Below are 26333 nucleotides of genomic sequence, written 5' to 3' on the forward strand. Positions count from 1 at the left end.
GAATGGGGGTGGCTGATAAGAGAGCTATTGGGATGGAAACCAGGGGGCTGTAGGCACGGTTAATGCCAGGCATTGCTGAGCACGTGGGTCCTTAATACATGCTTTGTGATGCTGTGTGTGTGTGTCTGCCTAGCCTGTGAAGCTGGTTAGAGTGGATGAATGTGTTTTTGTGATTGTGGAGTCTGTGTGTGCATATGGGTGTGTAAGGATGGCAACAGAGGGAGAGAGGGAGGCAGGGCTGGGAGGAATTCAAATAAGCTCTAGAGGTAGGAGGTTTAGGATATTTTTCACGAAGTGGATACTCAAAGGTGTGCACTCTTCACAGGAGTAATGCCTGTCCTTTGGCTCAAAGTACAGTGAAGGCTGCTTTGGGGAGTGAAGGTCTCAGCGGCGGAAACCTCCCCCCACTCCCAAGGCACTCACCTTGGCCCATCCGAGGTCCCTCACTGCCCCACCCCTGGGACTAAACCCTTCCCTCCCCCTCAGTTTGCTCCCTCCTGCACTGCAGTGTTCCCCAAGCCAGACCCCACCTGAGACAAAGTTTCCTCCCTCCTGTCTTCCCACTGGTGGCCAGCACACCAGGGAGGGGCAAGATGGGGAAATACCAACAGCCTCCTCCCCAAGGCAGCGGGGGTGGGGTGAGGGGGTCCCTTCCTCCCTCCCTCTTCCCTCCACTAAGGTCTAAGCGCCAGAGGTCTTGACCTTCTCTGATCCAGCCACACCTCATGATAAGAACACATTTTATTAGAATAGTTATACATATCATATAAATATATTTGTCCAGCTACAGGTAGGGAGAGGGATATGGCAGGGGGGAAGCTCTTATTGCTGAGGGGGGACCTGGAGAGGGAGGGAGGGCTGGCAAGTGGGGACACCTGGGACCATTTGTTCTCCCATCCCTCACAGAAGGCACAAACGCATCATTTCTTTCCATGTGAGGACCCTGGGGGGTGGTGGTAGGGAGGGACAGGAGATAGAGTACAGAGAACCTCAAAAATACAAAAGAAACATCCAAACTTAATATCTAATGGTATAGAAAAGGCTGGGCTGGGGTATGGAAGGCAGTGGGGCAAAAGAAGGAGGAACCAGGGAAGTTCAGAACTGGTAGAGACCTAAAGAGGTCATGATGTCAATCCAGGCCCCAGGGAAAACTCAGGTAAACAAACACACACCCCAAACAAGAGAGGGTGGGGTGCCCCAGGAATTGGCTTCAGGGCACCAGAGAGTGTGAGTGTGTGAGTGTGTGTGTGTGTGTGTGTGTGGTGGTGGTGGTGGTAGTGTAGTGGCTGGTGTGAGTGACAGAAGCAACCAGGGCCAGGAGGGGGTGATGATTCCCCCTGGAGAAGGCCTCCTCCATCCAGGTTCCTCCAAAAGCACTTTCAGGGAGCAAATTCAGCCACTGCTTCCAAGAAGGAACCCCTGCCTGGACGGAAGAGCCAGGTAGCAGAGGATGAAGCTGGAGAGCTTGGGATGAAATCACACAGGAGCGGGTCTCAGGCAACAGAATATCATGGAGCTGAGTGTGTTGGAAAAGAGGCATGAAACCTAAGTGTACGTCTATGCATGAGTGTGTGCATGTGTGTAAGTGTGTATTCGTGTGTGTACTGGGGGTGCGGGGGTGGGATCATTCAAAGGTGAAGGGGTCCTGGGTGCTGAAAAAGAAGTGTCCGTCCACGTGGTCCTCCAGGGCATCCTTATCACTCTCGGCTGGGAAGCGTTCCTTACAAATAGGACACTCCTTCCATGGGGGGGTGGTAGGGCCCCCAGTGCTGGCCTCTGACAAGGGACCCGCCGCAAAGCCACTAAAGAGAGACAGGAGAAAGGAGAAGGTCAGTGCGCTCCACTGCCTTCCCGGCTTTTGGACCTCTGGGACAGGGACCCACACATGTGGGCTCCCAGATGACCCTGTTCCTAATGCAGCGCCCTGGCAGTTCCCTCTGCTAGCCTCTCATAGTATCCCTCTCCCCACAATACTGGAAGGCTTAGTTTCCCAGCTCCCCATGCCCTCTTTTCTTTAGTCCCTGCTGGTTTCTCTAGTACAGAGCCCATCCCCCAACCTCCTGCTCTCCTCCCTCCATCTCCGTCTGCTGCCTAATGAGGCTGAAAATGAGTGTGACATCGTCCTTCATCTTCCTGCTCCAGCCTGGAAGGATGACAGCATCACCCGCTCCCTGCCCTGAGCCCATCTCACATCCAGGCAAAGCGGGGGGCTGGATGATAAGATCTCTCTTCCCCCCTGCCTCCCCCTCTTGAACTGTGGAAGAAAAGGGAAGGTAGCGGGCAATCTGATACTTGAATTCCCCACCCAAAGCGTCCCCCAGGGAAGTCAGGGAAGAGGGATAGCATCTACGGGGCGACCAGATGGATGCTGGACCCCAGTCTTCTTTCTGTTCCTGTCCCAAGGGACCTTGGTCTCCTCTCTTCAATCCCTGACAGAGCCTAGGTACTTACCTGGCGGTTGGGGAAGGGGTAGGGGCAGGAGAGAGGGGATGCAGGGCAATTTGGGCTCCACGGAAGATGTGCTGCTGGAACAACACAGAAGCCAGTTAAAGGCAGGGCCTCTGCGTGCGCAGGTGCATTGATAGGCGCCGGTGATTTGGAGCGGTGGGTCATTTTGTGTGTCAGTACAACTGTATCTCTTTTTCTTGGTTGGGGCCAAGAAGAGGGAGGTTGGGGGAAGGGCATGAGGACTGTTCACCTGGATGCCCTATCCGCGGGCATCCTCCCACCTCCCTCCTGTCCTTTGGCCCTCACCTGGCCATGTCATAGAAGGCATTGCCCAGTTCCGGAAGCAGCAGGTTGGCCTCCTCACCACCACTCTGCACAGCTGCCATTAGGACTGACTTCTCATCTTCAGCCTCCTGGGCACCAAAGGGATAGGGGTGAGTTTTGGGGTAGTGTCCCCAGACGGGGGAGCAGCACACTGGGACAGGTAAGGGAAGTCTAGGCCGGGACTGTTAACAGAGTTGTAGTAAGAGTGGAGCAGGAGAAGTTTTTTTTTTTGTTGTTTGTTTGTTTGTTGCGGTACGCGGGTCTCTCACTGTTGTGGCCTCTCCCGTTGCGGAGCACAGGCTCCGGACGGGCAGGCTCAGCGGCCATGGCTCACGGGCCCAGCCGCTCCGCGGCATGTGGGATCTTCCCGGACCGGGGCACGAACCCGTGTCCCCTGCGTCGGCAGGCGGACTCTCAACCACTGCGCCACCAGGGAAGCCCAGGAGAAGTGTTTTGATGAGAGCTGGTGCACAGGAAGAGAACGGGTGTGGGGAGGAGCTGCTGGCAGCACAGAGGCTACTGGGTCAGACTGGGGTCCACTTGGTGGCCCTGAAGAGAGTCTGTGCCTGCCTGCTCTCCCCCAAGAGAAAAGAGAGCCCTGTATGGCTAAGACTCCCTGCTCTGGAGGCTGGGCCACTTGGGGTTGGTTCTACCTCTTGTCCCTGCCCCTGCCCCATCTCCCCTCTGTGCTCACAGAGTCAGAGCTACTGTCCTCAGCTGGTCCTGAGAGGTGGGGAGCGATGGGAGCCGGCTGGCTGATGACGACTAGGGGAGAAGCCTCTCGTGGCCCTGCGGCAGGGGAGGAGCCCAGGTCTCCACGCTCACACAGACCGTAGGGCGGGAGCCTCATGTCTTCTGGAGACTCATCCTCTGAGTCTGTCAGAGCCACTGGGCAGCCTGCAGGTGAGGGAGTGGGCGGAGAAGAAAGAAGAAGCATTGTTAGAGGGTCGGATCAGCTCTGGCTTCTCTGGATGAGGGATACAGTTAAGCTAATCAGGGGCCAGGGTCTGGGAAGGAAAAAGGCAAAACATAGAGGGCAGAGGCAGCTCCCAGAGGGGTCATGTGGAGCTTTCCCAACACAGGGAGGGAGAGCGGGGAAGAGGTGTCCCAGGACGGGGGGTGTACAGACGCAGCCCCGCAGCGGCCTCCTCGTCCTCTGTGGCAGGGTCCTCATTCCACTTCTCGTCTGCCACCTTCTCCAGGCGGGCCTCCAGCTTTCTCATGTACTCTAGCAGTTCCTGGAGGTGGGGAGGAAAGACATGTGAGAGGCTGGGAAGATGCGAACCACGCAGCCCTGCACAGCCTTCCCTTGCATCCAGGATGAACTCTGAGCGCTTCAGGATTAGACGCTTTTGCCAAAGGTGGGGGGCAGTTTAAGGCAGATCCTCCCCCCACAGCCCCCAGCCCTCTTTCACCCCTTCTTCCCCCAGCAACCCTCCCCTGTCCTGCCAAGGCAGCTAATAAGGGGAGCCATGGTCCCATTTTTAGCCTCGGGGCCCTCTTCACAGATGCCAGTTTCTAAGCCAAGAGGTGACGAGAAGATACCAAGTTTCCAGCCCTCAAGTCCCCCGCTGGGGCCTCCAGGGGGCTGGGTTATGGCTTCTCACCTGCTTCTCCTCCTGGAGCTGCTCCTTTTCCTTCTGGAGCACACGCAGGGCTGACCGCAGCTCCACCAGCTCCCGCCTACTCTCTGACAACTGCACCTGAGCAGAAAGGGCCAGAGGGAATCTGGAGCCTAGAAGGTACCTCCCAGAACCTGGGCTCTGACCTGGATGCAACAATCTAGAACCACGACTCTCTGTGCCTTCGCTCCTCTCTTGCCCTGACACACAGGAGGCCCCGACACTCTGCTTCCACGAGTCCCTTGTCTTGGCTGCAGGAGACTCACCTGAGTCCTAGTCTCTGTCTCCCAAGTGGGGACCAGAGGATGACTGCCTCTGGGCTGGGGTGCAGAGGGCTCGGTCATAGCAGGGGGCACTCTAGAATTCTCCTAAGTCATCCCTACTGGGCCCAGAATGTGTGCCGAGAGCAGAAAGGGACATGGCATGCTTCGAACCAACGAGGGCTGGGGGGCGTGCAAGTGGGAAGTGAGTGCCTAGAACTTCTGAGCCCACAGCCAAGACAGAGGGAAGGGGCACTGATGCCTCAGGAGGCCCGGGCCCGGGACTCTCGGGTGGCCGGGCGCCTCACCAGGCTAGAGTCCTTTTCCTGGGCCAGTTCAGTCTTGAACACTTGGTTCTGGGTCTTCTCCTCCTGTACTGCCTTTTCCAGTCGAAGTATCTCTGCACTCAGCTTTAGGATCTTGTCCTTCTCAGCCTGGGAGACGCCGAAAAGGAAAACGGGAGGGTAAAGGAAATGGGATGCCACTGGCAACAGCACCATTCCTCACTGTGTCTCTTCTTTATTTAACTGAGTATTTTGGAGTGATTTCCCCTTCTTGCTTTCCTCATCCCCTGTATCCCCAAATGGAGGAAGGTCCCTGACAGCGTGGTGCCTTGCTGATCAGGGACGGGTATCACGGCAGGGCCGGCGCCTAGGACGGTAAATGTTTCTGAATCAAGATGGTAACCAAGACAGGTGCTACAGAGATCAGGATCTAGACACTCTGCTCAGGGAGGGGCCACACCTGGACAGCGACTGTACCTCCCTCACAGCCCCTCCCCACCCATAAGTCCTCTAAGGTTCTCACCCCTGTCTCTCTCCTCCCAGGGGATCTGACCACACAGAGGTGCGGGCAGTAGCAGCCAGGAGCCTGCAGGTCCCCCCATCCCTCTACCTCCACACTCTGCAGCAGCCCCGCCCGCTCCTTGCTCCACTGGCTTTTTTCCTCCTTCAAGTGCAGACTGAGCTCAGCCAGCCTGCCGTTGACTCCAGCCACTTCCAGGCGGCTGCGGTGCAGCTCGGCTATGGTGCGGTCCCTGGCTCCCGCTGCGCTGGCCAGCTCCTCCCCAAGAAGGGCGGCTTTCTGCTGGCTCGAGGCTGCAAGCTCCTGGGCCCCTCGAAGCTGCTCCTTCAGGGGCTCCAGCTCAGCCTCAGGAGAAAGGAGGAGATGGAATCAGGGCTCCCAGGGAGTCATTTGTGAGCCCGGAAGGTAACTAGGCTCCCTCCACTCCCCCACCGCATCAGGACTCAGGATTGGGTTGTTTAATCTTGAGCCATGTCTTTCTCCCGTACTTGTCTACAACCAGCCCTGGAACATTTTCCACTCCCTGTTGCCTAGGGGCTTCACTCACCACCCGCTGCTGGGCCTGGCCGAGGGTGTCCTTCATCTGGGCCATCTTGTCCTTCAGTCGCTGGGCCTGAGCACTCTGCTCCTCCTGCCGGCCCCTGGCCTCCTGCAGCTCCAAATTCAAGCGACAGTTCTCCTGCTGTGCCACCTGGAGCTCAGCCTGATGGCAGCAGAGAGCAGGTAAGGAAAGGGGATACATATTTGGGGGGGCCATGGAGGTGGGCCTCTGTGATGAGAGAAGCCAAGGTTCCACTCCTCAGATCGAACACAAACTCAAGCATTCAACCCTGGCCAGCCCTTCCTGGGTTCTCAGCGCAAAGCGTCTCAATCCTGAGCAACCCGTCTCCAGTGGCACGGCCTGGGGTCTTCCCCTGCCCCATGCCTGCTTCCCCGCTCTTCCTTTTCGATCAAAACTCAATCTGGATGTCCTGCAGGCCTCTCACACCCGGCATATTCTACCTCCCACTCCACCCCCGTCCTTGCCACTCTTGTTTCTGTCCATGGCACTAACTACTTCTCAAGTCACTTGGGCTGGATACCTCAGTGCCACGCGTGGTTCTGTTCTCTCCCTAGTGGCCCACAGGATGGACGCTTCTCCATCCTCCATCTTGTTCACAGCCATTTTCTCTTTTCTACTGTTACCACGACCACATTAGCTCAGGCTCTGGTCATTTCTTGCTTGGACTACTGAATAATCTCACAACTAGCTCATTTTCCACAAGGCAATCAGATTAATAATCTTTTTTTCTTTTTTCCCCCCAGCCATGCCGCGTGGCTTGTGCAATCTTAGTTCCCCGACCAGGGACTGAACCCAGGCCCTCAGCAGTGAAAGTGCAGTGTCCTAACCACTGGACTGCACTGGACTGGAATTCCCAGATTAATCTTCTTTAAGAACATTCTTTAAGTATGTGTCCCCCACTTGAAAATCATCAATGCCTCTCACTGCTTATAGAATAAAGACTAAACTCAAGAACCTCTATAATCTGACCTAGGCCTTACCTCAAACTCTTTACCCACGCATTCAGCTGCTCTGAGTGTTCTGGACTCTAAGCCTTTGCTCATGTATTTTTGGGTTTTTTTTTTAGAATTTATTTATTTTTTATTTATGTATTTACTTATGTGTTTATTTATTCATTTATGGCTGCATTGGGTCTTCGTTGCTGCGTGTGGGCTTTCTCTACTTGCAGTGAGCGGGGGCTACTCTTCGTTGTGGTGCGCGGGCTTCTCATTGCGGTGGCTTCTCTCGTTGCAGAGCACGGGCTCTAGGCGCTCGGGCTTCAGTAGCTGTGGCACGAGGGCTCAGTAGTTGTGGCTTGCGGGCTCTAGAGCGCAGGCTCAGTAGTTGTGGCACACGGGCTGAGGTGCTCCGCGGCACGTGGGATCCTCCCGGACCAGGTCTCAAACCTGTGTGCTCTGCATTGGCAGGCGGATTCTTAACCACTGTGCCACCAGGGAAGGCCCTCATGTGTTCCTCTGTTCCTAGAATGGCCTCCCTCTCATCTCTGTCCACTCAAATTCTACCTACTCTTCACTGCTGAGCAAATGGTTTTCAGACCATCTCCCATAGAAGCCTAGGGTTCTGATGAAGCCATTTAGAAGCTGAAATATTTGATTTCAACTTCTTCCAAATTATAAAAAATTATGTTGAAAAACAATGCACAAACTCACAAGTTAGCACACTGGAGATCATCAAGCACTGATATGTGCTTCCAGGTTAATTCATTTTTGTGCAAAGCTCAGAATAAAGTTTCAATTGTATTTTCTATTGACGTGGAGAGCAAACTGAGATCGCAAGGTAGAAGCTTAAAGATTATCATTTGCGCCTGCTTGTGTGTGAGACTCAAGGTGTTCTCAATACTGTACAACCATGACACAATACAGAAACATATTAGCTGCTGAGGCTGACAAGACAGTCATCCATAACCTCCAATTTCCAAGTCTGGTATCCATCAAAATTATCTGATTGCTTTCATTGCTTTATAAGTAAATGTTATACATTTGAATTTATAAAAGTAAATTTATAGTAAAGCACTGGATGGATAATTGAGAAAGAAAACCAACTCTGAGCCCTTACCTCGCTTTGCTCCTTGTCTGCCTGCACTTCCTTCAGCTGCCCGAGGAGCTTCTCTTGTTCCCGAGTCAGGGCCTTCACCGTGTCTCTAACCCTGTGAGTGGTGGATGCAATGTCAGAAGACCGACTGGTCACCAGAGAAGGAACAAAGACTCAGACTTCTGTCTTGAGCCCTTCTGCTGGGGCTCCTCTAGCCCAGACCTCCACTTCTCTCTGGGATGCCCAAATCCCCAAACCAAGACGATCTAGTTCTAAGCCCCAAGTACCCAAGATTCCTAGTTTTAGAGCAGAATATAGAAATAAACAGTTGTTCTTTTCTCCTTATGTATCACTTTAAGGGATGTTCTGCTAATGGCTTCCCAGTTGTTTGCAATAAATCAAGAGACCGGAATTCAGTCTTTTCTGGACAAGGAGCAGTCATTATTGACGATAAACTTTTGATCTAGGTCAGAAGTCGGCAGATGTTATCTGTAAAGGGCCTGACAGTAAATATTTTAGGCTCTGCAGGCCATGTGGACTTCTGGGGCAACCTCTCAACGCTGCCACTGGAGTGTGGAAGCAGCCATGGACAATATGTAAATGAATGAGTATGGCCATTCCAGTAAAACTTTATTTATGAACACTGGAATTTGAATTTCATATGATTTTCACACGTCACAAAATATTACTCTTCTTTTGTTTTTCAACCATTAAAAATTGTCAAAACCATTCTTCCCTTGTGGGCTGTACAAAAACAACGTGCGTGGCAGGCTGGATTTGGCATGTGGGTCATAGTTTGCTGAACCCTGGTCTACACAGTCCCTGATCTTTTCCAGATGCTCGGTTTGATCCCAATTTTTCTATTCCATGATTTAGAACCTAGACATTTAGTATCTCCCTAGGGCAAGACTAACATATCCTGGACTGAAGAAGCCTTAGTGATCAACTCACTTTTTACTCTGGGTCTTGGATAGCATGCCTCTTTCCTTTAAAGAGGTTTTCTGAAAATATCAAATCTACCACTACTGAATGAAAGAAACTTAATTATGTCATTTGATGAAAGAAGTGTTTCTCCTGGTGAAAATCTGAAGGACAGGCATGGGAGGTGGTCAATATTCGTGCCATTTGGTAGAAAGAATAGTTGTCTGGCAGAAGAAAGAAATTTATTCTATGTGGCTCCAGAGGTCTAAGCCAGGACCAAGGAATGAAAGTTACAGGAGGGTAAATACAACACAAGAGATACAAAAATGACAGCTGTCTGATATTGAAAGAGGCTGTCTTCTGAGGTAGTGATCTTTCCTCACATACCCTCTTAAATACTTTACATTCCTCCCAATGCTAAGATTCTATGATTTGTACCTTTTTTTCAGGGCAGAGATCCCATAACATTTCTGGATCACTGGTTCTAACATTTCCTAATAGTGAGAACAGAGTCTAATCTTATGCTTTGCTGGGGTAAAATCTGAAATCCATCCTCTCTTATCTTGCCTGGACCGTCCTATCCATTCTCTTCTTCCAAATCCTCCACTCCTAGCTCTTGCTTTGCCTTTGCTGCACAATAAATGGTAATGATGATTATTTCCGAAGGTGAGGAATACAGTATAGGTTAGGAAAGATGGAAGCGAGCTTGGCAGAAAAATTACCCCCAGTAATTGGAATACCCTGAGTGAGGTTGAGAAGGGAAAGAGAAACCATGTGAGATGGAGAGCAGGTCTTGCCTACGTGACACGGGAGGCTGGGGTTCGAGGGTCACAGGAAGCAAAGGGAAGTAATGGGGGTAGAGGGGTCCCCTCACCGGTCCAGCTCCACCTCTTTCGTCAGCACCTTCTCACTGATAGTCTGGATGTCATCTTCCAGCTCCAGGATGCGGGCCACGTGGTCTCCCTGTTGCCGGCTCAGGATGTCCCTCTCTTCCGTGAGCTCCCCATGGGACCGGGAAAGCCCCTGGAATTAAGGTTCCCCAAGAAGAAGAGGGAAGCTGAGATGCGTCTCTCAAAGAGTGCAGTAAAGGCTTAGGAGAACTCCTAAGTTTGACTATCCACCCTTCTACCCGGTCACCTTCCTTGAAGAAGAAACTGTAAGGGAACATCCCCTTCCTGGTGAAGACGGCCACCTCCACCCTAACTCAGCACTCCTGTGTTCAGAGAACTGAGTCTCACTACAAATTTGGGACGTGTTTCCCATCATATCCAGTTTAACACTACTTGTGACCGCCTAAACCTATATCTTAGATGCCAGCACCATCTTAACAGCCCACTAACGTCTCCCCTTTACTGTCTTCACTGGGTTCAGATTTTGGACCCCAGGTGAGCAGGCAGGCCCTTCCCCCCAGCAGCCCTGCTCCCACCTTGTACTGCTCCTCCAGTGCCACGTGCTCCTGCCTGGCGGACGCCAGAGCCGTCTCGAGCTCCTGTACTCGGCTCCTCAGCTCTGTCACCTGCCCCTCCAGCTGCAGCTTCAGCTGCATCAGGTCATTCCTCTCTTGCTGGCTCTCATCCAGCTGGTTCTACAGGGGACGGGATGAGAAGGGGAATCTGCCTGTGAAGCGCCCATTCCAAGGTCCCATCCCCACCGCTCTGCAGATGCATGTCAGGGCTGGGAAGTTACATCAGTACAGGCTATAAAGAGGCGAGTCAGGGGAGGCCTGGTGTGCTACTGAACCCTGCCCACCACCCATCAGACACACCAGCTCCTGGCACGCTGAACTGCCCACCCCTCTTATCTTTTCCCCGCTGAGGCCTGGTCCCTCCTTTGCCCAGCAATTGCAGGAACCCCTTGTCTGGCAGAAGTCTTTCTCAATCCACATGGACAAAGGGGATGGTTCCCCTAATTTTACCCTATCTGTTCTGGAGTCAGACAGATGTGGGTTTAAATCTCCAATACAATTTTTACTAGCTAGGTGACTTTGAACAAGTTACTTAACTTCTCTGAGTCTCTCTTCTCAACTGTAATGTGATCCCTTAGCCTGGGTTGTTTTAAGGTTTAAATGAGAACAATGAATGTAAAAACAGAACACGGGTAGGAGATCACCCACCTCTGACTTATGTAAGATATAAACATCTTCCTATTCTTGTATTGATTCCATATGTTTAGAGGGTTCCACAGGGCAGGAGTTTGTGTAAATCACAAACTACTCATTCCCACCTGCTGAGCTTTCCTCAGGCCTGTCCTCTTGTCTGGGGAATGTACTTCCTCCCCACCTAGTCCTGTCCTTCACCTTCCTCCAAGAAGTCTTCCTTGCTAACATCTGCCTCCACTCCCTAATTCTTCTCTATTTGGTCCAACAGAAAAATAATACAAGCTACATAAATAATTTAAAATTTTCTAGTAGACACTTAAGTAGTAAGCAGCAGATGGAATTCATTTATCTAACCCAGTCAATCCAAAATGTTATTTCAACATGTAATCAATGTAAACAATTACTGAGATCTTTTACATTGTGTGTGTGTGTGTGTGTGTGTGTGTGTGTTTTGGCTGTGCCACGCAGCTTGTGTGAACCCAGGTCCTCGGCAGTGAGAGTGTGGAGTCCTAACCAGTACACTGCCAGGGAGTTCCCTACATTCTTTTTTTAAATACTAAGTCTTCAAATCCGGTGTGTATTTTATCCATACAGAACACCTCAATTTAGACCACTCACATTTCAAGCGCTTAAGAGCCACATGTGGGTAGTGGCTGCACAGGCCTGGGGCCCTGCTGATCTGTTCTCACTCCTCACTTGCCGTGGAAGTGGGTCTCATCCTCCCCTTTCTTGCAGTGTTCCTTCCCTGCGTGGCCTCCCTCTACCCTTTGCATCTTCCTCTAGCGCCTAGGGAAGGCTCCTGGAGAAGGAAGCCTCAAAAAATTCTTAGGAAATCTTGAGTGATGTTGGCCTGTGGGTGGCTTGCTTTCCTACCCTATGTGTTCGTGTCTGTCTGTGTCAGATTGAGACTTTCCTGTAGGCAAGGCTTTGTATAACTCCCAGTGAGGTCTGCAGTTGAAGCTACAGCGAGGGGAGGGTGAAGCGGGAAGGGGCCCCTTGCAATGCTATCCTCCGGCACCCTCGCCCAGGAGCAGCTCTGTTGCTCTGCTCTCACCTGCAGCACAGTTGCCTTGGGAACAACCAGCAGGATGTCAGAGCCGCCGTCAGTCTCCTCCAGGGTCACCAGTTCATCCATGGGCCGTGGCTCTCGGAACTGGAAAGGGGGGCTCTGCCCACACACCCGGCCCTGGCGGTTCACGTACCGGAACTGGTAGAGCTGGGCTCCGGGTTTGGGCAGGTAGCTGGCTGTGGGAAGAAGTACAGACCCAGGACCCCAATATGATCCCAGGCCCTCAAGTGCTCAGCAGGTTCCCCCTCCCCTTGATGTGTCTTATTATCCATTGTCTTTGGCCCCAGCCCCTTGTTACCTTTTCTATAGACTGTTTTCTCTCCTCTCCACCTCCCACAGGCTATTTCTGATCTCTGGGATACTCTTCTCCCTCCTTTCTGCCTAGCCTTCTCTTTCCTCTCTTTCCCAAACCTACCCTCCTTAATAATAATAATAATAACAACAACAACAACAATGCTAGTTACCATTTTTTGAGTACCCATTACATACCAGGCACTTTGCTAACAGCTTTATCTGTATCGTTTAAAATTTTCATATTGTCCCTGTAAGCCAGGCATCCCCTTTTACTGTTAAGATAACAGACACAGAGAGGGTAAATAATTTGCCCAAGGTCAAACAGCTTGTAAGTAATTAGAGCTGAGATTTGAACCTGGGTCTTTCAAAATCTAATGACCATCTTCTTGTTAATATATGAAGCCACTTTTCTCTCTTCCCTACCCCCTAGTCCCACAAGAAGAGTTCCTCCTTTTTTGCTAAGAGGCAGGACTAGCGGCCCTTTTACAGTTCCTTTCTTGTCTGAATCCCTGATTCTTTGAAAATCCCATGATTCTGTATCTGCTGAGACCACTACCCTCTTCCAAACCTCCATCCCCTTGACTCCTCCCTCCCGGTTTTCCCTCTTCCCTTGTACCTTGGAACTGGACACTGGCATGGATGGGGGAATCATCAGTTACACTTTCAGGCACCGAAGACCACACAAACGTGTGGTAATCCCGGACACAGGCAGCCTCCACCTGTCAAAGCCCACGGTGGGAGAGGGGTATAGTGATGCAACTCCCAGCTCCGGAAGGTGGAAAAGGCTGAGGGATTGAACCAGGGGTGGGTAGGATGGTGTTGCAGTGGCAAGGATGCTGAGAGACAGGGAAAGTGGAGGGATGCTAGTGTGTCAGGAGACAGCAAGGCTAAGATGGGGAGATGGGCTTTGCTTACACACATGGCCTTGTCACCTGTGACATCGTTCTCCCTTCCTCTCTATCATCATGAGGTTAAGAATTCAGAAACCAAATCATTCCCCTTATTCCAGACAACCCATGGCCCGTAAGCCTGAGCCAAAAGGGGGTCCAGGGATACCTTGAAGATGCCAATCCAGTCGCTGGCACTGGGCACAGTGCCTGGGGGGAGCGTGTAGTGACACTCCACCTTGGTGTTGGGGATGTAGGTCCGGGCCACATTCAGAAAGTTGACTCCACCCCGGGATGGTGCCCGGCTTAGCGATGATTCTTCCATTCTGGCCCTGAGATGGCTGCCCTCCTATGAAATGAAGATTGAATATCCTGAAGTCTCTCCCCCTCTGCCTCTCTGCCCCCCAACTCTGTCCCCACCCACAGCCCCTGCTCCTGGAGATGAAGGCGTATCTGGTTTCCAGCCCCTGAGGGTTTAGGACCCTCTAGAGGTATCAATCTTAGTCTCTAGGGCATAGGTCTGGCCTTCTGGGTCACTACGCATCCTGGCTCACACTGTACCCTCTGAGTCACAGACTCTCCCTAGAGGTAAGAGCTCTCTAATTTCTGCTCCCTTTTCACAGCCCCATTGACCAAGCCTCAGTCTCCCAGGCTCGGCCTCCTGTAGTCCCTCCTTTTCCATCTCTTAATAGCCTTGACCATTCCAAATTCTTCAGCCTCCATCTCCCCACCCCATCCCCTACATCTTCTGGCTCTTGAATTCAACATCCAACTGAGGCGGGGGGGCCCCCTCATTCTCAGCAGGCCTCCTTGCCCACTCCAGCTATACCCAGGAATGACTTAGGACACCTGAAAACAGCAACTCTCTCTGAAAGTAACGACTGAGTCTTTGGAGCTGGAATATGGCTGGGGGTACGAAGAGACCAATCTTCAAGCCCCTGAACTCTCACCCTCTCTCCCCGTCTCTCAGCTGTCTTCCGCCATGAGCAAAAAAAAAAAAAAAAAAGCCTGCACTCTCATCCAAGAAACAAAGGGAAAGGGAGGATAAAAGGAAAGATAGGTTCTGTCCCTCACTCATTCCTCCAGGAAGTCAAGAATTCTGGAGGCGGCTGCTTCAAAGGGTGGAGTGAAACACTCAGCAGGAACGTGGTGCTGCGGGGAGATGGAATGTGGGGGCCTGGAGCCAGGAAAGCCCCACCCCCGGGTAGGGACAGCCTGGAAGTAAGGGGCCCTGGGAAGGGAAATGTACACATAATGTTGAGAGAAGGAGAAATGGTTCAAAAAGAACCTCATATTCTTCTCTTCAGGTCTTGCCAGGAGCAGGGCTAGAAACCTACTGGTTTGACGGTTCGTTAACCCATCGCTAGTATTCCCCTCCCCCCCATTTTCTCTGCTCCCCTTAGCCTCAATTCTAAGTGCCTGAACCCTTCCATCTGCTTGGATTGGTAGTTGGAGGCATGCTACAGGATGGGATTAAGACGAAGCGTTCCAAGTTAGGTGGGGAGAGTTCAATGGAAAATATGAGGCTAGGGTGAGGAAAGATAACAACAGTCAAGAGAACTCCTAAGCCCAGGGCTGTGAGATGGCCCTTGTCATCTCTCATCTCCAGCCCACTGAGCTTTGTCCTGTGTCAGTCACAGTAATGCACGTCCAATCAACCATGGCCACTAGTCATGTGCACGCCCCCAAACATCACAAACCCACACCAGGCTGAAGCCAGGTGGGTAGGGACTTTAAAAGAGGACAGAAAATCAGTAAAGAAGGGAAGGTGGGACAGCTCTACAAAAAGGAGCTACTTCTCCCTCCAAAATAGAGACTGAACTGACGACAAGAAGTTTCTCTGAATTTTCATCTCTCTGAAAAATCCCTAGTTAAAACTAGTCCATGTTTTTTTCCAAATACAATTCTTTTGGCTTTCTAAGAGGGGGTGAACTGTCCTCAAAGACATTGTCCTGGGGACCCCAACTATTCCCCACAAACAAAATTCAAAAAAGCTGGAAATATCCCCCACGCCTGAATGAGAGCTCTGGGCAACTAAGGTGTATATGTGTAGCCAGATTCAGGTGTTTGCATGGGGCGGGGAGGGGGGTGTCCCCATCCCCCCCACGCTGTAGGGCTCTAGAGTTCTTTGACACTCTACACCTTGGAAGCTTCCCCCGCGCCAAGGGATTCAGCGTGGTAAAGGCCTTTGGATTGGTGGCGGGGCGCGGGGGTTGGCGGTTTGGGGGATTAGGGGTAAGGGAAGGTTTGTGCGGTCAAGTCTTGCCGGGCCGAGAACGAGCCAACTTAAGCCTCCCTCACAACTCCCTTAGGCCTAACAAGCTTTATAGAGAAGGACTGAGAGGGAGGCGAGAACAGCCAGGGGGCAGCCCCTGATCAGGGCCCCCTTGAGACCAAGAACTCCCGAAACAGCGGGGTGGCTTCTCCAGTACGGAAAGTGTTAACACCCAAACGCTCCTGCTTCCCCCTTCTACGGTTCCCTTAGATTATCCTTTCACAGACTGGGAAGTGGGGGGATCCCCCATAAGATCGCCCCCAAATTAGGCCAAGTTTCTTACCCCACCGACGGATCAGCTGTCCCCTCACCTTTCACCAACAACAAAAACAGCACTCGGCTCCGAGAGAGGGAGGGAGAAGGGTGGGCGCGAGGGCTTCTGGGGTTTGTGGTTCCTCCGCGCGTTTTTTGCCAGTGAGATTGAGCATATCTGGGACTACATGTGCCAGGAGGCTGTGCGCAAGGAGGGCGGAGTAGAGGGCGGCTGTGGTAGCGGCGTCACCGCCGCATCCTGGGAGGCGTAGTTCTCACTTCCGCGGCAGCAAACGAGGGTGTGGCCAGCAAAGGACTTCACAGCCCAAGAGCCCTTGCGAGGGGGCAGGCTATATGAGTGGCGACTGCTGATTGGTACCGTGCGTGCTTGGGGGGTGGGGAGGAGTTACGGCTCTAACGCCCCCACAGTAATACTTCTGAGAGGGCCGAACGAGTTCGGGTGCGCGCTCCCGTTTACTTTTAACACCAACCTGCGAGGTAGGCAGTTTTGTTATCCACCCTTTACAGATGAAGAAACTAAAGCCCAGAACGGTTACGGAACCGGTCTAAAGTATCAAAGCTATGAGATGGTAGGTTTGCACGACTCCAAGTGCTCTCGCCACTACATCACACCTACGTAACCATTTAGGGGATAGGAAACTGTATAACAGCTGTGGTAGCTGGTTCTCCTTTGCTTCAACCTCAGGGACAGCCCCTGTAAAAACTGTGTTGTGTGCACCGCTGACCGTTTTTTTCCAACCTGAAGGTTTCACTGCCAGGGGCCTGCCAGTACTCACAGTCCTGGCCTGGGCATCCCTGGAATGGCCTCTAGGTCCAGGAGGAGGATCCATTGGCTGACGTGGTGGTGTGGGGAGAGGGGGAAGCTGAAGTGAGAAGAATCAAGTTGAAAAGGGAACCTGGCATAATTCAGGATGGGTCACAATTCAGAAACAAGACCCTTGTGGGGCTAGTTTGCCCAAGCCTCTTAACTGGTTTGAAGTAATTAGAATAACAATCCATGTGCTTTTGTTTAGAAGAAGTGAAAGATTCACACTCTTCCCACACACACACCCACCCCAAGTCACATTAAAGACTTGGGCATCCTGCGCCCCCTACCTGCTCTGGACCCTCCAAGTAGTCTGAGGCATTCAAAATGATCTCTCTCTCTGTCTCCGTAATAGGGATTTCAGTCTAAAGATTGATTTGATCTTCCTGGGTGCCTGATTTAATTCTCTGCTGCATTGTTACGGAGCGTCTGCCTTTTCCAAGTTTTGGGGTAGTATTTTGCTTTTATGACTGAATAGGGTGGCTGGTGCCTGCCCTTGGGTGCCTTTCATCTGAAGATCTCCAAGCACTTAACAGTAAGTCATTGGGCTTCACAAACATTAAGGTGACATGTCTGTGTCATTAGTCAGGATTTATGAGTTACGGAACAAGCTGGTGGTTGCAGAGATGGCTCAAGGTCCTGGGGTGGGTTCAGAGTGAGGCCTGTTCAGGGACCCAAGTCTCAGTTGTTCTTGGTTTTTGTCTTCCACCCAGAATAAAGGCTTGGGCATCCTGCTCCCCCTACTCAGTCTCAGCTGGAGCTAAAAATAATAACAACTTCCATTTACTAGGTGTTTACCATGTGTTTAAACTATGCTAAGGATTTTTCCATTTAATATAACAGTCTTATATAGTCGGCCTTATTATCAACCCCATTTTACATATAATGAAAATTGAGGCACGGACAATTAGGAGAGTTACCTGGGGTTATCCAACTAGTAAGTAGTAGAATCAGGATTCAAGCACAGCTAGTCAGTACACCATATTACCACCCCAGAAACTCCTGTTATGGAATACTAACACCCTTTGTTCTAAGGAACAGTACTGTTATTCAGGGGACAGGTGTTCACTGAACATTTATGTGCAAGGTGATGTTAAACAGATTAATTCAACAAATAGATGTGACAGGTACTATGCTAGGTATTCAATAAATTTAGTTGAAAGAATAAGTATACAATATAGATATTTGAGGGAGGAATTGGATAGTTTAACAGAACAGGGTCTGAGATGGATAAGCTTATGCCAGGCTGAAGCAAAGATGCAGCGGTGGGAATGTATAACATGTACTGGAGCCTAGGAAGTCATATAAGAAGAGCACATCAATCTCAACTTTTTTCCCCCAAACTCAGATTATTGATAATGACTGCCTGAAATGTTGTGTTGAGGAGGATTCTGAGGAAAGAGTGCTAGGATTAATCAGTAATATCTGTCATGTACTCCAGATGGAAGATGGCCGTTGTATTAGATTGACTTATTGTTTGAAATCATTTACTTTCTCCTTCTCTGCCCATTGCTGCATGACTTGCAGTATCTCCTGTGGAAGGAGTATATGTCTCATTTCATTGATTTTGGACTCGATCATTTTTCATGTTTTGGCCAATGGGTTGTGAACAGATGTGACTCATGTCATGTTTGAGCATGTGAATTTACACTTTCTTGTTTCTCTCTGCCACTAAAATGGGCATATTCCACATGAGGGTTGCTCCTTTTGCTTGTGTCCCCGAATGAGAAGTGCTGCCCATGGTCTGCATATACGGAAGTCAGAGATCAGTCTTTGTTGCTGCAAGCCACTGAGATTTTGGGATTGGTTGTTCTGGCAGCAAAGCTGACTAATGGCCATACCTGGGTAATGGTATAAAGTTTGAAAGGTAAATGGTATCAAGTGTGAAAGGTAAGTTTAAGCCAGGGTGTGAAGAATCTTGAATGCCAGGTGAGGCAGGGCCTGCTATGTGTTTATCAGAATCTCTTTCCTTCTTTTTCTTGGACACACAGCTGGACCACATTTTTCGGTTTCCCTCTAAGTGATGCAGTTCCATGCCTGCGCTGTGAAACCTCCCAAGGGAGATCCTTCATGTTCTTTCCTTTTTGGCTTGATGCATAGGACCTTAAGTACACTGGACTTGAAGGCTAAATGTTAAAGATTGTGGGGCCACAGGTAGGAAGGATCCTAACTCCCTGAATCACTACTTGGCAGAGAACTACCTGCTAATCAGGAACATGTGTTTTGGACTTCACTTGACCAAAAAGTCAATTTCTATTTTGTTAAATCCCTAAAATTTCGGGCTTTATGTTTTGTAGTAGCCAGTGTTTTCCATCAGGTTAAAAGATCTGGACTTGATTCCCATTAGGAGTAGGAAGTTAGTCACTGAGAATTTTTTAACAAGGAGAGTAATGTTGTGAAGACTGGTGGAAGTGACAGCTGTAGGGATTAAAGAATCCTTCTGGGACTTCCCTGGTGGCTCAGTGGTTAAGAATCCATGCTCCCAGTGCAGGGGGCCCGGGTTCGATCCCTGGTCAGGGAACTAGATCCCACATGCATGCTGCAACTAAGAGTTTGCATGCCACAACTATGAAGCCTGTGTGCCGCAACTAAGGAGCCCGCCTGCCATAACTAAGGAGCCAGCAAGCCTCAACTAAGGAGCCCACGAGCAGCAACTAAGACCCAGCACAAACAAATAAATAAATATTAAAAAAAAAATCCTTCTGAGAGAGGTTGTGAGATCTTGGGACTGTTGCTGTTTTCAGAATACAGGCTGACTCCTGATGGGGCTGGGGGAAGAGTGACATGATCTTTGGAAAGCTTTCTAGAGGCTGTGGAAGAAGGTGCTACAAAATGAATCCTATCTTCCTGAAGTTTAAAGTCTCTTTTATCTTTTGTAAAAGCCCTAACTCTGGTATTGCTTCATCTAGCCCAGTGCCTGATATGTAATAAATGTTGAATGGAAGGTGGTCTTGGACTCTTGGAATGTTTTGAGGAGCTACCACTAATGGAGTGCCTACTGTCTGAGAGGGCCCTTTCCCCCACTGAGTCATCACAATAACCCTGCAAGATGCTATCAAATTTTACAGAGGAAGAATCTGAAACTCTAAGAGTAACTTGCCCAAGGTCTCTCAGAACAATCTTATTCTGAAACCCATACCTTTTCCAATATAACAAGATGCTTTCACAGAAAATCATAATGGCTAGTATTTGCTGAGTGCCTGCCATGTGCCAGGCACTCTGCTGGGTGCTTTACAAACATACAGAAGCAGCTGGTGCATCAGACATTGTAGGCTGTTACTAGTGTATCCAAACTGTGTACTCTGTGGGAAGTAGGTGTCTTAGTCTGCTTAGTCTGCTGCTTAGTCTCCTCAGGCTGCCATAATAAAATACCATAGAATGAGTGGCACAAACAACAAGAATTTATTTCTCATGTTTCTGAAGGCTAGAAAGTCCAAGATCATGGTGCTGGCTGATTTGGCTCCTGGTGAGGACTCTCTTCCTGGTTTGTAGACAGCTGAGTTCTCACCGTGTCCTCACATGGAAGAGAATGAGAAAAGACAAGCTCTCTGATCTCTTCTTATAAGGGCACTAATCCCATCATGAGGGCCCCACCCTCATGACCTCATCTAACCCTAATTACCTCCCAAAGGCCCCATCCCCAACTACTATCACATTGCTGTTTAGGGTTTCAATATATGAATTTTGAGTGAACACATTCAGTCCATACCAGTAGGAAAAACATTAACATTATTTTAGGGCAAAGTTGGATTCTTTCGGATTTCTCTTTAGGGTCCCTAACCCATTTTCTTTTGGCCTCTTAGTTCTTTGGCTTTATTTCTTCAGGCTAGGTGGAAGGGTGGTATAGTATAGGGTTCTCAATAATACTCAGGTCCTGGAGCTCCTCCTTCACTCCATGGACTCACAGACCCACTCTAATCTCAAAGTGTTCAGATCACCTTAGTCCTTCCTTTATTAGTGACGAGAAGATGTGGCTCTGTGAACGCATCCATCTATTTATTCTCATTCATTTATAGTTATTTATTCAACAGATTTTAAATAAGCATTATTTGTCAACTGCTGGAATAACAACCAATGACAATGTAGCTTTCTGGTTTCAAAGGCCTTTTAACCTTCTTGGACTGATTTGATCCCCACAACCAGTACTATGAAATGGCTTGTATTATTATTGATACTATGTAATTTTTATTAATGAAGAAACCAAGGCTCAGAAATACTAAATAACTTGACCAGAGTCACAGAACTAGTATGATATTCAAATCAGGAATTTCTGGGACTTCCTTGGTGGTCCAGCAGTTAAGTCCCCACACTTCCAATGCAGGGGGTGTGGGTTTGATCCCTGGTTGGGGAGCTATGATCCCACATGCTGTGCCATGCAGCCAATAAAATAAAATAAAAAATAAACCTAAAAAGCGGTCTTGTCTTTAAAAAAAAAAAAAAGAATTTCTGAATCCCGGGAATTCCCTGGTGGTCCAGTGATTAGGGTCCTGTGCTTCCACTACAGGGGGCATGGGTTCTATCCCTGGTCAGGAAACTAAGATCCTGCATGCTGGGCGGCGAGGCCAAAAGAAAAAAAAAAAGAATTTCTGAATCCCATGTGCTTCCCTCTGCCTTCTACATCCGTTACAGTCCAAATTCTATGGTGCCTTAAGCCTGGTTTCTTGCCATTTTGGCCTCATTACCTTGATTCGTATATTAGAGTAGATATAACAGCTGCAACAGACAACCCCCAGATCTCAGCATCTTAACATGATAAACACTATGTATCACATAGTCTAATGTGAATATTTGTAGTCAAGTAACTTGGGAATCTGGATCTGTTCATGCTGTGGATCTGCCATCTTAACCACATGGCCTCGGGTTGCCCAGGTGTCATCCTGCCAGCAGATGGGGAAGAGCAAGCATGTGGAGAAGCCATAACCATTATTTTTTTTAATATAGATTTTTATTTGTTTATTTATTTATTTATTTATGGCTGCGTTGGGTCTTTGTTGCTGCGTGCAGGCTTTCTCTAGTTGCAGCGAGCAGGGGCTACTCTTCATTGAGGTGCGAGGGCTTCTCATTGCAGTGGCTTCTCTTTGTTGCAGGGCACGGGCTCTAGTCGCGCGGGCTTCAGTAGTTGTGGCTCACTGGCTCAAGAGCGCAGGCTCAGTAGTTGTGGCGCACAGGCTCAGTTGCTCAGTGGCATGTGGGATCTTCCCGGCCAGGGCTCAAACCCGTGTCCCCTGCATTGGCAGGTGGGTTCTTAACCACTGTGCCACCAAGGTAGTCCCCATAACCATTGTTAACCTCCTCAGTCCAGAAGTAACACATCACTTCTGCTTATATCCCACTGGTGATAACGAGTTATATGGCCTCACCTCACTGCAGAGGGGTTGGAGATCGAATTTAGCCGTGTGCCAATTCCACTTTCCATCAGCGTGGGGTTGAGTCAACATTCTAGATTTGATAGCGTTGTCCTGGGAGAAAAGATACCTCTGGAAAGACCTTCAAATGTTGGTGGAGCCTCAGGCCCCAAAGTGACTGGTGATAGAAGTGGTCTTTTCCCCTCAATAGAGCGTTATTCCTATAGTTTTTATTATTTTTACATTCTACTGAAAAGTTTGAAATTTTTCACATTATTACAAAATAAACAAAGCTGTGTTATGGTCATAAATTTAGTCGTTGATTTTATGCCCTTGACAGTTCTATCACCTTTCTAGCAGTTTCAAAATACTTCTCCCTGGGAAATTGTGTGGGTGGGCATGTCCCCTAAGCTTTGCAGACCTCCCCAGTGCCATGAGAATAGAGAGGGTAACCCTGGAGCCTGGGAAAGCAGTAAGGAGGCAGCTCAGTCATCTTGCTGAGAGCTGCTTCTCATCTGCTAGAGAGAATGGAGCCAAGTGGGTAGGCTCAAGAGTTATTTAGGAGGTGGCATGGGCAGGTTGTGGGAGTGAAGGAGAGGGAGGCAAGTCATTTTGATGCCTATGGACGTGTGACTCTAAAAAAGTTAAACTTTTAGCTTAAAAGAATTGTCGCTTAAATCAATGAGTGCAACAGACTTCCTAGTCCTATCCCTAACCCAGGGAGATGGAAGAGTCATGGCTGATCCCAGGTTCCTGGCTTGGTGGATGGGAGTTCCTCCTTGAGATGGGGACCTTAGTGGAAGGAGCAGGTGTGGGGCTGAGGCTGGGTGGAGGAAGTTGTTCTGCTTCTGGACGTACATGGTCCGAAATACTTCCCAGTCTCCGGAAAGCCATTCCTTGTACTGTGGAGCTAGGCCTTCCTGGCCATCTTTCTGTTGCTCCAGACTTGCTCTTAAAGGAGAAGATTCAGAAATTCAGGCATTGGGAGAAACAGAGGAGCCAATCATAGATAAAATAAAGAGAGTGTGTGTGTGTGTGTGTGTGTGTGTGTGTGTGTGTGTGTTTGTGTATAAATACCATTAGCAGCAGGTTGGGATTACAAAGACAATAGATGTTCATCTGCACTCACTGTGCATAACATTTGCACGTTAATTAGTGCACATAAAAATGCATTGAAAAAGCCCCCCCCCCAAGTCTCAGCCCCTCTCCCAATTGAGGAATCATCCTTCTCTTTTCTGGTTGCGCCGCCGCCAAACCCCTAATTCCTGTTGTGTAAATTTGGGCTCTTCATACTTGAAAAAACCGGTTGGCTTCCCTCCTGCCATTTCAGGGTAACTTCCCTTTGTGCCTGGGTCAGAGTTATGGGGGAGGGAGTAGCTGTTGAGGGGCCAGGATGGGGACAGAGACTGGCTTAGTCTGGTCTCAGGGGGTGTCCTTGTCTGTATCTATCTGGGTCCCTCTTTCTGTCTCTTTCCACTCACAGATTGTGTGGCATTTTGGAGGGTGGAGTGCCTGGGCACCCAGCCCACTACATCCCGCCCCAATCTGGCCCTGGGCACGAGCCACATGGTGCTGGCCATCAGCCTGGCCTCTTGCCCATCCATTATAGCCTCAGCTGCCAGACTGGCACAGGTATCAAAAGGAACTTCTGCTAGGCCCTGACCTCCCCCAATTCTGTTCCTAGGACCAAAGTGAAGGAGAGTCAGATGGAGAGAGCACACTCTTGGGTGGGGAACCAATCCCAACACCCACCCCCCATGGTGGAAGAGGGTGTCTGGGCCTTGGGGAGGACTGCTGAGGCGCTAGGCTGCAGTCCATGGAGGACCACCTTAGTGTGTATATGGGCTGGGGGTAGTGTTGGGAGGAGACACCATCAGTTGCTATGGTGTGAAGGAAGACTCCCTACTAGGTCCTAGGAGATGTCTCCCTTCTTCTCTCTGTGTCTGTGCAAATCATGTGAACTTGTGCCTGTTTCCTACTTGTGGGCTTATCCCCTGGTGGGACCATGCACAGAGCTCTGATGCTGTGGGGAGGGGCCTTTAGCTCTGCCCAGGCAGCACAGAGGTGAACCTGCAGTGAATATTGCATGTCAGGATATATGAATCTGTCCCATGCAGGAATGACATCTGTGAGAGTGCCGTTAGGGTACAGGAGACGTACACGTATGGCTGAGGCGTGGGGCCTTTAGTCCCCTGGTATGGACCAACTGTGTCTGCTCTATGGGGCACACGAGTACCATATACACGGACCCTGGTTATAGAAGACATGCACCCTCATTCCTGAAAGCAGCGGTCTGGTCCGGCTGTAGACTGTATCTGGGTGTGGGCAGCGAGGGATGGTCTTGGTGGGTGGTATGTCCCTGGAGAGTGCTGGTCATGCCTTGCCTTTACACCTGTGTGAATTGTATGTTCAAATATGTGAATCCCCTAGAGAGATGTTGGGTGGTGAGGGGGTGGGAAGCCTGAAAAAGATGGGAGAATTTATGAGCTGCTTTTGTCGGGAGACAGTCGTAATGAAGAAAATTCAATTTTCTGCAGCTCGAAGAGTCAATATGTTAAATCTTGGAGAAGCTGTGGAGTGACAGCGGAATGGCAAAGTCAATGGGACGTGTGTGTCGGGAAGCCGTCTATCTGTGTCTGCGGTGAGGCTGCCTCCTCTCTGTACCCTTGAACTACAGCTGGGACAGGATGGAACCAGATACCTGAGTTCTGAAACTGCCCCTCTCTCCCTTCCTCCTCCAACTCAGTGGCCATCGTCTCTTGCTTCCTGCTTATAGGGAGAAAAGTTGCTCTTTCCCAGGCCCAATCCGATCCTAGCACTTCCCCAGGAAGTCCTTCCTGTAGTCTAACCAGCACTCCCTCTTGCTGCAGTTACTAATTTCGGAGTGACTGTTTGTAGCCCAAAGTGATTAGTAGGAAAGTTCTCTTTTCTTTCTAACTTTTCATCCCCACTCTCCCCTCAGCTACTCCATGACTGGCCTCCTGTTTCCCAGCAAGTTTCAATTTTTCCTAACCAGTCTTTACCCCCTCCTTTCCAGCCTTCTGTTCTAGGAGGCAGGAGTGTGGAGGGGTGGGTGTTGGGGAGAGGAGAGGGAAACTGGGGATTCCTCTGTGAGCCACAGTGTCACCAGGAGCTATGATTAGCTGAGCTGCTGGCTGTGTAATTAGTGTGTGCCCGCGTCCCAGGGGTCTGGTGTGTTAACAGCGGGTCCCTGTGGTAAGTAACGAGATCATGCCCATGGCTGGTTGCACACGCTAATTAATTAGTGCTCCTCTGGTGTTGAGGAATGAGGAGGATCTGGGGGAGGTGATGGTGGGGGTGTCTCAAAGCCCAAGAGCCTAGCTCTTCAGAGCCCAGAGGTCACCTAAGGTTCTGCCGGAATGGGGGCATCAGGCTGGTGTGCAGAGTTAGGGGTCAGAGACTTGGGTGCCCTAGCTGAAGAGAGGGAGTGTGGGGTACTGGGCTTTTGGTGGTGGGTGTCCTGGGCTGGGCTGCTGGAGGTGGATGGAGGGGAGGACAGCCCCCTCAGCTTAGGGAGCTCTCCAGGCTCAGGGCCTGTCTTAGAGCATCCTTTCTCCAGGTGGCCCAGAGAGGGAGTGGAACAGGGAGGAGGCATTCCAGACCCTTCCAGCCTCATTCCTGTCCCCTCTACCCTCCCTCACCTCACTAAGCCCAGCTTCTCAATCAGCCATTTCACACTTATTACACACTCACTGTGTGCACAGAGCTCCTAAAGCCTCTCTCACCGTTCTCACTGTAATAACCACTGCCTTCCCCCTTGCCTCCCTTGCAGATAGAGACCCGAACTCCTCAGCTCCTGGGTCTATCTTAAGAGCCCAGAAGCCTCTTCTGAAGCCTGGGATGTGGAACCTAGATATCTGGGAGAAATATCATGGAAAACCTGAAGAAACGGGGAGGGGAGAAGGTTGGGAGAGAGCCTCACAATTTCGCAGAACACTGTGGTCACAGCAGCAAGAAGGATTAAGGTGAGAGGAGAGGAAGATCTTCCAGTGAGCAGGCAGCTCTACTCGTTTCCTGAGGCAGAAATCCTCCGCCGATACAGGAAGGGATCAGAAGGGAAAGGGACCCATAGAAGGAGATCCTCTCCCCTTGAGCGGTGGGATTCAGCAAGGCGGGGCGGGAGTGGGGAAGGGGAGACAGAATAGAGAAAACGGGCAGAAAAGAAGACGAGACTGCGGCAGGGAATCTTTGGCTTCCGTGTGGAGGCGCGAGTCCCATTCCAGCACACGGTAATTGCTAAATTACCCGCCATCTGCTCGGCTCTCAGACATAAATTATCTGCGAGGGGAAAAGA

The 26333-nt window shown here is 50.2% G+C and overlaps 1 protein-coding gene and 1 long non-coding RNA gene across 3 annotated transcripts; one reads left to right on the forward strand and one right to left on the reverse strand.

Annotated features, from left to right (window-relative positions):
• Positions 1-723: 723 nt before the first annotated feature.
• On the reverse strand, positions 724-15912 carry CALCOCO1 (calcium binding and coiled-coil domain 1). Its single transcript, XM_060024900.1, has 15 exons — positions 15879-15912; positions 13490-13669; positions 13050-13152; positions 12125-12315; positions 10399-10557; positions 9847-9995; positions 8076-8166; positions 6006-6161; positions 5549-5803; positions 4963-5088; positions 4380-4475; positions 3902-4010; positions 3467-3669; positions 2755-2861; positions 724-1802 (listed from the first exon to the last, which is right to left on the reverse strand). Exons 2-15 carry the CDS (start codon positions 13643-13645, stop codon positions 1625-1627), a joined length of 2079 nt encoding a protein of 692 aa, XP_059880883.1. The 5' UTR covers positions 13646-13669; positions 15879-15912; the 3' UTR covers positions 724-1624.
• Positions 15913-16297: 385 nt separating this feature from the next.
• LOC132434560 (uncharacterized) lies at positions 16298-26112 on the forward strand. Of its 2 annotated transcripts, none has more exons than XR_009521322.1 (3): positions 16298-16345; positions 24556-24659; positions 25812-26112. It is a non-coding gene; the product is annotated as an uncharacterized lncRNA (long non-coding RNA). The 2 variants fall into 2 exon arrangements; XR_009521323.1 differs by lacking the exon at positions 16298-16345 and adding an exon at positions 16378-16437.
• The last annotated feature ends 221 nt before the right edge of the window (positions 26113-26333 follow it).

This window comes from Delphinus delphis, chromosome 11 (genome assembly GCF_949987515.2).
Source record: "Delphinus delphis chromosome 11, mDelDel1.2, whole genome shotgun sequence".
NCBI lineage: Eukaryota > Metazoa > Chordata > Mammalia > Artiodactyla > Delphinidae > Delphinus > Delphinus delphis.